This window comes from Somniosus microcephalus, chromosome 23, assembly GCF_052327205.1.
Source record: "Somniosus microcephalus isolate GS21.2 chromosome 23, FLI_Smic_1.0, whole genome shotgun sequence".
In the NCBI taxonomy this organism is placed as follows: Eukaryota; Metazoa; Chordata; class Chondrichthyes; order Squaliformes; family Somniosidae; genus Somniosus; species Somniosus microcephalus.
This window is the reverse complement of record NC_141009.1, coordinates 28,845,117-28,860,179: the sequence shown is the minus strand read 5'-3', so window position 1 is coordinate 28,860,179 and position 15,063 is coordinate 28,845,117. Positions and strand designations below refer to the sequence as shown.

The window sequence follows — 15,063 nt, the reverse complement described above, 5'->3', positions numbered from 1 at the left end:
TGTGCCACTGGGCTGCCCTTAGGTTTAATAGTGAGCAGTTAAGCTCACTCAGAATCCATTTTTTTTCCATGCTCTTTTCTTTGAAAGTATCCATCGGCATCAAAAGTTTGCAGGTGGTGTTTAATTTACTTGGCACGGAGGTCTGTCTTAACTTCACCACTAGCTCTGTGCAAATTTATTGCGAAAGGAATTATAAAAATTCATAATTAAAGATGTTTATGGTTTTAGTCGTCGATGTCAGGATGTGTAATTATTTTTCTGGTTTCTCCGATCTGTAAAAGCAGAATGTCTAATCCCATGAGCTGGTCCATGGTCTGAAGAACACGGGTCGCTGAAAGGGTTAAGTTATGTCTATTGAAACAGAACAGTTGTTACTGTGTAATTAATTTTTTCCAATTGCAGTGCCAAATTGTAGAGCACAATGAGTGCACAATAAAGCCTATGGGGAGAATTTTTGTGAGCAATATGTACTTTCATGTCTCTAAATGTCAAATTGCTTTTATTGCAGTAAACCCAAAATGCTGTCAGCATTGTGGGCTGACTCAAAGCAGGACAATACTTCAAACAGATGGTAAGCTGGGTTGCAAAATAAAGATGCTGTATGCAGCACAATAACTAGTTACACATCTAACATCTAGGTGCCACATACAGCAATGATGTGAGCAATGTCACCTTTTAACAAAACACAAAAGGACTGGACTGTGTAGCAGTGTATGCCATTCTCATTTATCTGCTGTACTTTTAAAGTCAACGTCCTACATCAAAAGGAGACATTTTCTTTAGTTAGACCTTTAAATAACACCCTAAATCTATTCTACCCTTTATCAAACTTAAAAATCGTAACATTAAATAAAATGTAAAAAGGCATCCGAACATCGATCATAAAGGATTGGAAAAAAATTGAGATCTTTTTCTTTCTGGCACAACTTTGTTCAGATCAAAGTACGCTGCTATCTTCTCTTGAACTGACGCACTTTACCACCTTTGTCTTGTCCCTTTGATCTATTAATTAAGAGTACTCCAGTAGCAGGTGGCACTGATACGGTGCAAGGCAAATTGGACACGTCTCTTTCTTGGCAAGCAAAAACCATTTAGCTCACAATACCACTCCATTATTTAAAAATGAAACAGAATTGGAGGAAAAAAAGCAGGGCACAGGTACAAAGCAGTAAAGGTAAAGGCTACAGCAGAGAATAAGGTAATGAATAATTTTCTCAGAACAATGGCATAAATGGATTTTAAAAGAAAGAAATCAGACTGCACAATTATGTTAGTCCAGAAAGACATGGTCTTAAATTTAAGCTGAAAAGGAGAATGAGCTGAAGTGAAATGTGAGGACTGTTAGCAAAGTACCAGAATGCTTTCATGTAACCCTGCCCCTTATTTTAGAAAAACAAAACACTTTAGAGACTAGATAACATCGTCAAACAGACATGAAACCGAGTAATGGAGAGGGGAAGCATGATAACAAATTGCTATATTAAATTTTGAGTTCAGTAATAAAAGTACACAGAAATGAGAGCTAGGTCATACTAACCACATCATTAGGAAGGCTTTGAAGATCATCAAATGGTGTTTCTAGTGTATTGTTGTCCACATTTAGTATCACTGCATCTTCTAAGGCCATATTCCTCACTTTCTATTGTAGAAAGAATGAAACATTTTTATGATTTTTTAAAGGAAATGTATCAACACACTCTAAACTTGTTTTTAAGAATATAATTTGTTACCTGAATTCATTAACAAAAACTGAGCTTTACATTTGGGATTAAGGCCACTGTGAAAAATGCTGGCCAAATTACTCTTGGCATGCTTTAGTGATACATGCAAGAGATTTCAGAAAATGCTAAATAGAAATGTGCAATAGTAAGCTAGTTTAGGAGGGCTTCACTTTGGGTTGCAAATGTTTGAAATAAATCAAACCTACAGTACATAGCATATTTGCTTGAAAGTTTGTCACTAACTATAAGCCTTAAATAGTTAACGATTTAATGTCAACAGTTCATAAAGTATGAGAAAACACAATTTAGGTAATTAATTTTTAATTTTTTTTTATTTTTTAAAAACGTTATTTTCTTGGCATTTCTATGTACTGCTACCAGAGCCAAACACTCAGTAGTTTCTTGCAAATAGTAATGGAAAACAATTAAATAAAGCTGTTCTTCTGTCAGTTGGTCAAAGTTACATTAGCTGTGCACTACGTTTCATTTAGAGTCCTCACACTGATGGATACCTATGCATTATTAGTAGTACGAATGACACATTCCATGCAATCAAGAGGACCAGAAATCCATCTTAGCAAATGCTCAACATATTGTTTATTACGTCTATAAATGTGGCTTACCAGGAATTACAGACTTAATCAGTAAGAGCTGTTTTCTCAGTGCAAACAGTGCTTTGAATTTTCAAAATGACACCAACACAGTTAAAATGCATTAACTTTTCAAACAAACTGCAGGGGGCCTTATTCAGCAGCCTATTAAATAGAAAGCAGTTAGTACTATTTGTCTTGATGATATGTCTTTTTAAATCCTCCCTCAAGATAGGACTTTACCACACTGCCACTTGCTATCATTTTCTCGGGGTGGCTGAATGCAATTTCAGACAATTAAAAATATACAAAAGCGTTCTGTAAACCCTTGGAATAAGATAAGACTTCATAACTACAAAAAAAGCTAAATGGTGATCACTCAGGCAGTTCCTCCTCCAGCTCAAATAACCTCAAATAAATAATACAACAAATTTTAAATCAGTGTTGAGTATTTGTAGTTTTTAGTACTTTAAACTTTTACCAGTATTTTGACTTCATAATGACTTAAGGGATTGTGGTGAGAATATACTTTGTTTCTTACAAGACGTAAACTTGTCTTTTTTACGGACACCAATATGTCAATCTGGCTGCCAGAAGCAGGAAAAGCTGATGATATAAAATTTTATGATTTCATGCCCCAGCAGCAGACAGAAGGACTTAATGAAATCCTCTTCAGATTTACAATCTGAAGCAGCTATTCAACAGAAAGATATGGTTAGGCAAGACATGTCCTTTGACCTTTAAACTCTTTGATCCTTGCGCAGCGTGTGGGCTGCTACCCCCTTCTGTGCATTTTCCACTTTCCTGCCAAACTGTTACCTAGAGTCCTCGGCAGCACTGATCCTAAGCAGGTGATTTTGGGGTATATTATCATAAACAGCTGTGACAAACTGACTGTCAAAGATCTGAAACTATACGGACTTGAGGGATGTCCAAGAAGTTTTCCCTTTGTTAAGTCCAATGAAGATCGTTTTCTGTCGTGTATTTTTAAATTGAACACTTCCTGCTGACTTTAGTATACCCAGAAACATCATCGCTGACTATTAATGTGAAACAGTTAAAGATTATACATTGTTTATATATAGGAATGTCTCTTACATGTGCAAAGTGGGCAATTGGTATTACTAGCAATGACGGAGATGAAAAAACGGAACGTCTTAAAAGTATGCACTGTGAAATCCAGTCTTCTGAAATTTTATCTTGCATTCTCTACTGTAAAAATAGCCCCTTTCTGCTGTTTGAGTGTACTCACTCAACATATCTTGATATAGTGAATGTTTTAGCAACTACCATGATTGCACTGCCTCCCCACTTCCCCTATTGGGCACAGGGAATGCACCGTTGCAAATTAAAATCCCTACTGTGTCTACGATACCCAACTAACAGCAATGTCTTGAGTCTTTTTGCAGAGATCCTATTGGACTCTAGAATGGGACATTTAATTGACCTCCTGTTGTTCATAGTTTTCCATTGTTCTCTGGAGACAGACAGTGATGCCATCTTGTTCTGTGCAAAGGGAGTGATTATGCAAGTTGGCTTGATGGAAGTGAATTATGTATTCCCTTCATCTATCCCAGGCCAAAATTATTTGCATATAGTCTTCCTTTTTGAATTACTTTACATGAGAAAGGGTCAGATTGTGCCAGTATTCTCAATTAATCACTCCTTCTCTCAGGCTAAAAGGCAGCCTGAAGAGCTCAGTATTTCTCCTAACAGCCCGAAACCCTGCCCCAGGTATGTGCCCCTTTCCCGCCACGTATTGTCGTTTACCCATTTTCCCCTTTCTCGCTCTCTCTGAGGTGTCAGTGTGGGGGCAGTGATAGCACTCTCACCGTGAGTTGGAGGTCGTGTGATCGGTGGAGATTTGAGCATGCATTCTATGCTGACACTTCAATGCAGTACTGAGGGAAGGCTGCACTGTTGGAGGTACCGTCCTTCAGGTGAGACATTAATCCGAGGTCCATCTGCATTCTCAGGTGGATGTATAGGATCCCACAGCACTGCATGAAGAACTGCAGGAGTGTTCTCCGAGTGTTCTGGCCAACATTTTCCTCTCAACCAACACCACTGAAAACAGATTACACCTGGTTATTTGTCTTCTTGTTGTTTGTGGGACCTTTCTGTCTGGAAATTGGCTGCAATTACAAAAGTGACTACATTGGCTGTGAAGCACATTGGAATATCCTGAGGGTGTAAAAAGGTGCTATATAAATGCAAGCTCTTTCTTTTTCTAAGAAAGGAAGAGTGAAAGAGAGAGAGAAAGAGAGGAGAAAGAAAGTGAGAAAGAGAAAGAGAGAGAGAAAAAGAGAGAAAGAGAGAGAGAAAGGAGAGAGAAAGAAAGAAAAAGTCAGTTGTAAGGAAGGAACAAATAGAGGGAGAGAAAGAACTAGTAAATTATTTTACACTCAATGGATTACTTTTGAAGTGCAGTCACTGTTGTTACGTTGACAAACACAGCAAGATCCCACAAACAGCAAATAATTAAACGACCAACTTTTCAACTTTGTCATGGCGTAAAACAGGTGATAGTGGATCGGCTCCCCATTTTACTCTCGCCCGATTGACTTCGCCTGATTGGCAGAGTGTATATCCGATCCGCAACCACCTGTTTTACACCCCTGACGAAGTTCAAAGTTCCGCCTTATGTGCTGAAGTCCAACTGATTCAGAGTTGAGAGCGCCACCAGCTGAGCTAAACTGACACTCATTTCCTCATAGGCCTTCTATAGTTGGCTTAGTCTTGGTTAAGACCTCACTACAATAGTTTATATTACATTACAAGTCATGTTCATTGTCTTGATCTTACGTCTGGTGTTTTACTGTTATAAACAAGTATCTAAGATTGTTATTGTTCCAACTATGCTTTCTCTTTATTTGTATTTTCGTTTAGGTTTTATTCTCTCATCACAGCCATGGAATTCCTTTTTTTTTTAAAAAGTAAATGGTAAAGATTTATTACATTTTATAAATCTAGGCCAAATTATTTTATTTATGTGTTTGGCAAGATGACAATCCTACCTTCCTTTAAAAAGAACACAAAACCTGTTGATACATTGGCCCGTGGGGAAAAAATATTGGAAACTCTTCAGCTTTTAATTATTTTATCAAATCAAAAAGCTTTAGGTACCCATACAGCTGTAATTCTGAAAGTTGCTTAACATGTAATCATATATACACGTTACCATGAACTGACAGAATCCCGAGAGTCACACATTGTTATAGATTAAAAATACTCCGCACTATCCATCCACAAACTAAGCCACAATCTAAACACTCTGCAAAATGCTATGCTGTTATGATGAGATACATATCTGGTTTTAATTTCATACGAGGGATCTAAATTTTGATTAAAGTGTATGAGTCCAAAATAATATTAGCTAAGCACCAATATTTCTATTTTATTTTGGTGCATTTCAAGACAAATATATTTATTGAACATTAATCCATCATAATTGCCCATTTGAAAACCATTTTCATTGTCAACATAGATTGTATCCTGTTTACTGGATATGGAAAATTTTGCCTTATGTAATTGCCCAAGATTTCAAGAAAATGGTAGCAGATATATACATTCCGTGTAGTAAGGCATTATCACTTAATATATTTAAGGTCTAGTTACAAATCATAGGTTATTCAACCTACTTACTAAAATAAGTATACAAAGGGTCTGTACAGTTTAAAAGTTTCATCGACAGCATTTTTATCCGCCTCATTTTTACATTTAATAGTAATAATATCGAGTACTGGCTTTATAAAGCCCAAAAAGACACAGGTGAAAAGGCAATTCTAATACTTTTTCATTGACTGAACATGATCAGATGTAGGTTGAACAAATTAGATAAAGAGAAGCCCCCTTTAGAGGAAAATGTATGAAGTGAAGGGATCTGTAGAATCTCTCAGTGTCATAGTCCACATCGACTATTCATTCCCAGAGTTAACCTGTGCTTAAATTGGTCAGGACATTCATAAGTCAACAGGTTAATGTATCAACATGTATGTACAGTATATATATTACTCGGAATGTAGATTTATCTGTAGTAAACTCTGTTCTTTATTTAATATGAATTGGATTAACCTGCTGTAATTTTACACCATTATTCAGGACATACTGTAAGATTGCTTTAATAGTCGATGCCCCTTTAGGCTTTGATGCAGCTCCTGGGTTAGAAACCATGCAAAAATGCATATAAAGACAAACTAGGTGATGATAGGAAAACAAGAGCACTAGCTAACATTTCAGGATTTATTTCACAATTTTCAACAACACATCATCTATACTCTTAGACCTTAAAATAGAAAACTGTTTGAATCTTGAAATGGTTTCCGGTCAGAACAAATTTATGGGAAATCACTGAAGAACAAATTAAGCCATACATGACATATATACCTAATGCCTTAATAAAATTAATAAGGCATTATTATCGAAGAATCCATTTGTGAATAAACTTGCTTCCGTTAAACCTGAAGCTTCACAAGATTTTCATTTAACTATTAGAATTTAATGTCCAACTAGCTTTTCCTATACATTTTTCCAGATTGTAAAAAATGCAACCAACCATTTAGTAATTAATCGGCTGGCTAGTCTAACAGCACATATTCAAAAGTTTATTTTTTTTTAATGAAAATGTACTAAATGAAGACATTACATTACTAACAGTAGATATTGAAAGTTCATGCAATAATTTGTTTTCAGCAATCTCTTAATTTAAAAAGGCATTTTTTTTTTTTAAGCCCATCATTAAAATTTATCTTCAAAATATCTCACTCATGTCCATTTTACAAAAGTATAATTGAGGTGCGCAAGATAGCCCAGCTGCTGGAAGATTACTAACTGCTGAAGGGAGGTACTTATTGAGAACAGTCTTAGTTGCCATTTATCTATTCAGTAGGGGACATACCATATATTTCGGGTCAGAAGTGTTATTTGAAGCAAACAGGGGAATCCAGTGGTGCTGAAAACCCTTTTTCCAAGAAAATTGGATTAGTGACAGGCCACTGTGATGCTAGTCCCATAAGCTCCAAACACGGTTGTACAACTGACTAGAATTCTACTATTGGAGGCACTGAGAATCGCATGTGATGTATCAGGGATATATTTTCATGCACCAGTCAAAAAAACTTTGCTGCATAATCTCCACCTAGGAAAGGGTCACTTCCAGCATCATCTATCCAAGATCTTGCCTAATGCGTTCAAGTCGATCAATAAAGGACATCAAACAATATCAAGGCAAGGTCCCTCATTGATAATATCCAGATATTTGTATCTTATACTTGAATCAACGAGCAGGTAACTCCCATGTCTGGCTTCCCTTGTGGATAACGGTATCTTTATCTTAGCTTGGAGAACCATGGCCACTACTGCAACAGACTGCGGAACCTGAATGATTCCTGGATTCATGCCCACAATTTCCCAGAACTGGCAAATCAGATTCCCTCATGCAGAAAATAAAAGATCTTGAATGGCAGATGAGAGGCCCGTCATTGCTTGAGCAGAATATTTTCTTAGACAATGCTGGAATTTGCCCTGCAATATGAGAATAGTGCGCAAGTCTTGTGGCAGCATTCATCTTTGTAATGTGTAGAGGCTGAATATCTAGGACAGAGGTCATTTCTCATCAGTGGCATCCATATGGTACATCAGCAGACTCAGTCTCAGAAAAATCTTAATTCTGTATCAAACTAGTGATGCGTAACCACAATCCTGTCCCATTCACCTTTATTTATTAAATTAATAGATTTATGCTGCTCGTAAGGTAACATTCCCTGATGAACTCTTCATGGTATTCCCGTTTGTAGCATAAAGCCTTACAGACCAGAAATTCCTAAATCACTCCCTAATCTGCACCAAGTTAGATAATCTAATAAAGAACCAGGGTTCCCACTCCTGATCATTATCAAGAAACTCTTGCTGGAAAGTATGTGTGTGCAAGCTGGGTGGGACAAGATGGAGCTCTGCTTTGACACACTCCATGGTCAATTAGTCTGCTGACACTCCCCACCTGGGCCCTGGAGCAGGTTAACAGAGCGCGGCCAATGCCCATGAAACCATACCCGAGGATTAATCAGGGCTCTCAAGAAAGGAACCGAGAAAATTGGCAATGACAAGCAAGCAACCTGGCAAAGCTTCCATTTACGAACATGGAAGCTAGGTGGCACAGTGGGAAAGTTAATGCTGGCTAAGTACAGAGTAGGACCCAGATAGTACTATTTCTAGTTCTGGCCTCAGGGTCAGCCTCCAGTTAATCCAAAGTAACAATTTCTATATTTACATGCATGCAATCCTCTTGTGTCATCTGAAAGGGCAAGTTTATACGGAAGCAAAAATCTGTCACCAAGTTAGATATCTCATAGCAGGGAGCAGATATATTTCTCAATATTTCTTTAAAGTGTACAGATTTATAGGGGTACTTGGCACTGAAAGCACTCCACCTTTGGCTTTGGTTCTTAAAAAAGGAACAAATCTGCTTTCGGAGGCATACTTTATTCTTGTTGGTAATTTAGTTCTGTTAAAATGAATTCAGCAATGTCTGTGCAGGGAGCAAATCTTCTTGCTCAAGTGGACCAGTGGGTATTTTTATTTACAATCTCAGCTGTACCATTTTAGCGAAGTGCCAATTGGATGCAAGGATCTTGGGTGTTTCCCGATAGAAACTTGTAGAGGGCCAGCCACCTTAACCTGTTTTCCCAAGTCCATGTCCATACAACTGGCTTAAGAACTGCTTTGGCAGAGGTCTGGGAAATGGTTCGCTATCTGTCTGCCTGCCTGGCCATGGGAACACCAAAAGGACAAATGGAAAAATGTTACGGACTTTTATAAAAAATAAGTTTTAAATCATTTAAAATAAATTGGCATTTAATTTTTCAGCTTTTTAATCTTACTACAGAAAAAAACAAACACCAATCTACAGTCAAAATCATTTAGATTTAACTATTAATAGATGAGCTTAGTTATACAATAAACAAATATAGGTGGATAATCTAAACAAAAGGTACCAGAACTGTTATTTTACCTAGCAGCAAATGGCTGATTAAATAGCTCTTTCCTGGTTTGTGATAAAAAGCAAAGGAAACATAGCCTGCAGCTAAAAAGCATGGCTTCAGATCTACAAAAATATATTTTCAAGAAAGATGTAAAAAGTACTCAATCTGCTTTATTAAAGTATGCACACAATATGGTTTTGAACTGCATTTTTAGTCAATTCTACGCGCATTTATTAAGATTTTGGAAAGCGTTTATATTCTTAAAATGCCTAGAGCATTAGAGCACATGAAGACTGTTTTGCATGACTGCATTTAAACCTGAATATTTTCTTCTGGTAAAAATAATGCTGGTAAGATGTGTACAATAATTATGCTTTTAAATGCTAGCAGAAAGAAAACAAGAGTGGTTAATACATACATCACAATCAATCTCTTGTATTTCTCATACCAACCGTAAGTAAATATACTGAGGGTGAAAACGCTGAACTTTCCACTGGTTTGATAGATTTTAATGGACCGCAGAAATTTCATATTTTTAATCTTGTAATGTATTTAATGTATCAATTCAGAAAACTGAAGACTGAATTAGGCAATCACAATTTTAATAGTTCCTATTAAATACTTGTTCTGAAGATGTCAGCTTTAAGAGAAATATTAAGAAAACATCTTATAACTTACACAAGCTGACTTGTATAAATGTGGAAGATTTAAATACGGTGATTCAATAAAATCATGAGAAATAATAAATCATAAGTCTTTAAAGAGGTATAGGAACTGTAATTTATTTTCAATGATAAAAGCATAATATACACTTACCTCCATTAAACTTGAATGCACTCCTATGAGGTAGGGCATTGGAGCACTATAAACAGGAAAAAGAATATAAGTTAATCATTGCAATTACCCTTTGTGTTCATAAACTCCAGAAATATAGATGATTTTAAAATCATCCTATTTCATGCGAGTTACATCAGCATTCCTACTTAGTTAGTACAATTTTTAACATTTGCATTTAGTCCCATTTTGAGAAGGTTATCTGTAGTTACATGAAAGAATGCTTACCTTTTTTCTCTTAAAATTTTCTCTTTAGAGCTACAGCTATTTTGATCAGAACGTACACTTGCGCACATCTAATGAGAGATGATCATGAAGGCACTTCATGACGTACACTGATCACTCAACAAGTATTCCAGAATACAGGTTACAGTTGAAGTCACTGGAGGTGAAATTCGACTTCTGCAGTGGTGCAAAAACGGGCGATATCGAATTGGCAGCCTGTTTTACACCCTGCCCAATTTTCTTTAAATTTTCATTAAAGTCAATGGAGAAGAAAATCAGGCAGGGAGCAGAACAGGCTGCCGATTCGCTAGCGCCCATTGTGTGCTGCCAACAAAGTTGAATTTTACCTCCACCGTGCCGAAGAATATACCACAATATTTAAAGCATGTGCTGAAATATCCAAACACATTACAGTATAGTTATTGCAAATTCAATTTTATCCATCAGAAGTCACAGTGATTCGGTGTTGGTTGTTTAAAACCAGTAATCTGTTTCACTACAGATTACAAAATCCTCAAAATGTAAAGGTACGCATACACAAACTCTCACACCCAGCTTTCATTTCCACATTAATGGAAACCCTCCACATATCAAAAGCTCTATTTTGTTTCATTTTTCCCCTCAAAGTACCTCACAGATAGATTGACAAAAGAACATAGAACTCCTTTTATATATATATATATATATATATAACACAAGATATAATGAAAGCGACATGACTACTCACAATGGGGACAACCTACACAAGTCAACAGGTTGAATGTATTAAGCCATCAAAGAATAAAGCACAAATTGTATAACTATTTTCATACAATAAAAGCAGTAACGTATCAAAAACTTACTTCCATGTATATGGTACTAGAAAATTCATGCTGGGCCTCGACTGAAAATTCATCTTGAATCTTAGCCTTCAAATTTAGCAGCTTATTCTTAATCCCCAATACAGCATGTGTCAAAGATGAAAACTTTCTAAAGCTTTGTCCATAAAGTATTCATGAAACTAGTCTTTGAAAGTAAAAAGATCAGCCAGAGTTTTATTTAGAGAAATTGGAAGTTCATTTCAACATGCTAGGAAATGGACCATCCAAGTTGTGAACGGAAAAGTGGTGAGTGTCCTGTGTTTCTTCTTGCTTACGGTACTTTCTCCTCCCAAGTCAAAAGTGGAACGGGAGCTCCAACTTGGCAGTGCAATGTAAGGCAGGCCGGTTGAAGAATTTCCAGAACCAACCGTCCAATGCAGCTGTCGCTTATGCGGAGTTCTGCCTTCCTTTACATTTTAATGTAGCATGTGGTTTGCATTTCACTAATACATATAAAAAGATTTTTGCAATCATAAATCTTCACAAGCACATTGGGGATAGATGTTTTTAGGTTATAAAACGTCAGCACTCATGAATATATACAGGAATCATTGGTTTACTGATATAGGTGGAAAATGTCTGCTGTTCAATACTTACAGCGAGTTTGTAAAAGTGTGTGTAAGGGATAGGTTTACTATTATGTTATAAATATCAAACAGCTGAATTATTCCCCATCATTAGTTCTAATGGATCTAAAAGTATTGTATAATGCATTGTATTATGTATGTAACATTGGCCCAGAAATTCGGGTCCCCACGCGTGAGTACGCACTGGGTACTCACGCGTAGGCCCAACGAAAGTGCCGGTTTCGTGCATGCACTGCGCATGCGCGGGAAACCGGAACTTCCATTCCCTTGAAAGAAGGGGTTGACAGGTGGAACGCGTGCGCCGGAGAAGCAGCGCGTGCGCATCGAACTTACGTTTTCTTTTTACAGGTTTCTCCGGGAGGGTAAGTCTCCAGCAGTTACACTTTTAAAAAGCAGGCGCAAGGGCTGCTTTTAACAAGGTAAGTGGTGAATTAATTAAAATTAAAACATTTTTTTCCACAGGTTTATTATTTTTAAATACTTTAAAGAAAGGTAAGTTTATTTTTAGCCCCGTTAGAAAATGTAATTAATTTTTTCAAAAATTTAAATTATTGTTTAAAATAGTTATATCATGTAATTTAGTTGTTTTAAAAATGTGATTTAAAAAAAAATTATTTGAAGTTTTAGTGATGTTTTGGGGCTTATAGTATTTATAGGTTTGACAGCTCTTCCTGTCAAATTTATGAATGAAGCATTCCCTGCTACCATTGGCTCTCCTTGGCCCACGTGATCCCAGGGGGCGCATCGAACTAACTGCGCCCCTGGGATACGCAAGCACTGCGCGCCGGCAGTTGGAGGAGGCCCAGGATCGGAACACCACGCGGGCCCACAGCTCAACGGCCGGTGCGCAAGGTAAATGCAGGTCAGGGGCTTGCACCCGCGGGAAGCCTCCGACCCGAATTTCTGGGCCATTGTATTTCCGAAAACAAGTGCTTTTCTGTCCTGCCCTGCATGTGATACAGTTTTAGACCTCATTTCATGTTAGTTAAATTTTGCACATGCAGAAATGCTGCAGTTCCAGTAGACAATTAGGTTAAGACTAAAGTAAAGCAATTTTTAGCAATGGCTAGCCTAAGCTAGCAATTTTTGTGACTGCGCAGAAATTGTTTCCACCCAATCCAGCATGGAAAAGGTATAAGGGAATGGTAGAAATATAAACCAAACCTCAATTTCTGCCTCAAGTGCAATGTTCTGCCTGATGGCAGCAAACTTGCTGACACGTTGGAGAATTCCTCCCCCCGCGCCGCCCCCCCCCACAAAAAATAGATCCTTTTAAGTTTTTCCATAATTGGAGTGAATCTTATTTACAGGAAACTCTCGTTTAAACGGCACCTAAATATCCAGAATTCTCTATTAACCGGCAAAATCTCACTCCGAAAACAACACCTCAATAACTGGCAATGTTGCCGAGTCCGAGTCTCCCGCGGTGGCCGAGTTAGTCAGTGGGGGTAGTTCGCCAAACTGCCACTACTCGGCTTCTTGGCGCTGTCAGAAGTCAGAACACCTAAGTACCCCTGTAACAGGAGTCTGACGCTCCCGCGCTGCTGCTAGTCTCTTCTGATCTGCCATTTTACAGGGGTACTGTGTGTCTCCCACGCTGCTGGTAGTGATTGCATTGCATTACCCTCAACTGGCAGTACTGTACTTAATCAAGCATCTTCCACCATCCATTTAACACAACATTCTGTAGGTGAGTACCCAATTACTGCATACTGCACATTTCTTGATTAAAAAATTTTTTTTTTGTTTAAAAATAGCCTCAGTAGATCACCCTCTCCGTCATCCGGAATTTTTGATCAACCGGCAACACGCCGGTCCCGTTGGTGCCGAATACCAAAGAGTTTCCTGTACTTTACTGGGTGCCGAATACCAAAGAGTTTCCTGTACTTTACTTCTGACTGAATCCATTTCAGCCGAGATTACCCAGCTAAAACTGCACATCTTACCAACGTAGAGCATTTGTAAGTTTCTCACTACTTGTCCATCCCAACCAATGGCTTGAAGAACTAACCAGGCCGGCTGGCCAATATTCAACAGGGACCTGCAGTACTGCAGAAATTGGTTTACATTTCTACCAGGTCAGAGAATTAGAGAAGGAAGCCGCAGATTACGAGAGACAGGACGATGATGGGGGTCGGGAGCCCCCACTTAAATATGACGCAGAGGGACCATCGGCCCCGCCACTGCCCGAAACTGGGACGAAGGGCATAATGGCCATGGCCCCTATTACGACGGAGATTAGACAAGTGGGAAATGGGCAGGCTCAGACTACAGTACGGTATGTCCCGTTCACCCCAGCCGAGAAACAGATGATGACGAGGGACCTCCCGACCCCTAAATGCAAACCATGCAAACATTGACTTTTGGAATAAGTTGAGGAGATGATAGACGTACCATCACTTCACCCGGAAGATATACACGTCCTCGTAAAGTCCAAGGTACCCCGGCAAACCTGGCTAGGGATGCCCAACTTAATCCTTAGTGGAAATTGGAAGGATGCACGGGGATTGAATCAGCTAGGAAGATACAATCGTTTTAAGCGATTGGTAAAGTGAGGAAAGGGGAACCCAATCTAACTGGTCAGAGGTCTGATCTGTCAACAGGTCCCAGAGGTATGGGCAAAGGATAAGCAGGATGGCACGACTTGGGTTGTAAGGACTAGTGAGCCGATAGTTATGATGGGAGAAGCTATCTTACACACGAAACATAGCCTGGTGGAGTTATTAAACACAGGCAGATTAAAAACCGTCTCGGATAGCCGAAAGGCTACCTGGGAGACCATACTATTACCACGGGATAAGTCAGTAAATATAGTCAGAGATATGGGCCCCAACCCCGCAGAAGGCATCATGGACATGGGAGAAGGGCACGAGTGTAGGGAGGCCATTGACTCCGAAGACCTCAGTGGGATCCCGGAAGAACCCATAGACAACGCGGACCTAATCCTATTTGTGGACCGATCGCGAAAGTACATAGACGGGGTTCCGAGAACGGGATGGGCGGTGAATAGTAAGGGTGACACGGTGGCAAAGGGGAGGCTCCCAGGGGGACTTTCCGCACAGGTCGCCCAATTAACAGCCCTCACTGAAGCCCTAAAATTAGCTAAAGGCCATACCACGGACATCTATACAGAGAGCAGATAAGCTTTTGGGGTGGTCCACGATTACATGATCGCCTGGAGCAGACGGGGTTATATAACCTCTGGTGGGGGACATACACAACACGAGGAGACAGTAAGGGAATTGGCCGAGGCGGCGAAGCTGCCC

General features: G+C 38.7%; 1 protein-coding gene across 5 annotated transcripts in view; it reads right to left on the bottom strand.

Annotated features, from left to right (window-relative positions):
* The window catches only part of dennd1a (DENN/MADD domain containing 1A), a 517,876-nt gene that overhangs the window by 189,292 nt on the left and 313,521 nt on the right, over nucleotides 1-15,063 (bottom strand). For all 5 annotated transcript variants that reach the window (XM_085965678.1, XM_085965676.1, XM_085965677.1 and 2 more), the window contains 2 exons: nucleotides 10,108-10,153; nucleotides 1,538-1,639 (listed from right to left, as the gene is read on the bottom strand). In XM_085965678.1, coding sequence (XP_085821804.1) covers nucleotides 1,538-1,639; nucleotides 10,108-10,153 — 148 coding nt within the window. The remainder of the gene's footprint in view (nucleotides 1-1,537; nucleotides 1,640-10,107; nucleotides 10,154-15,063) is intronic.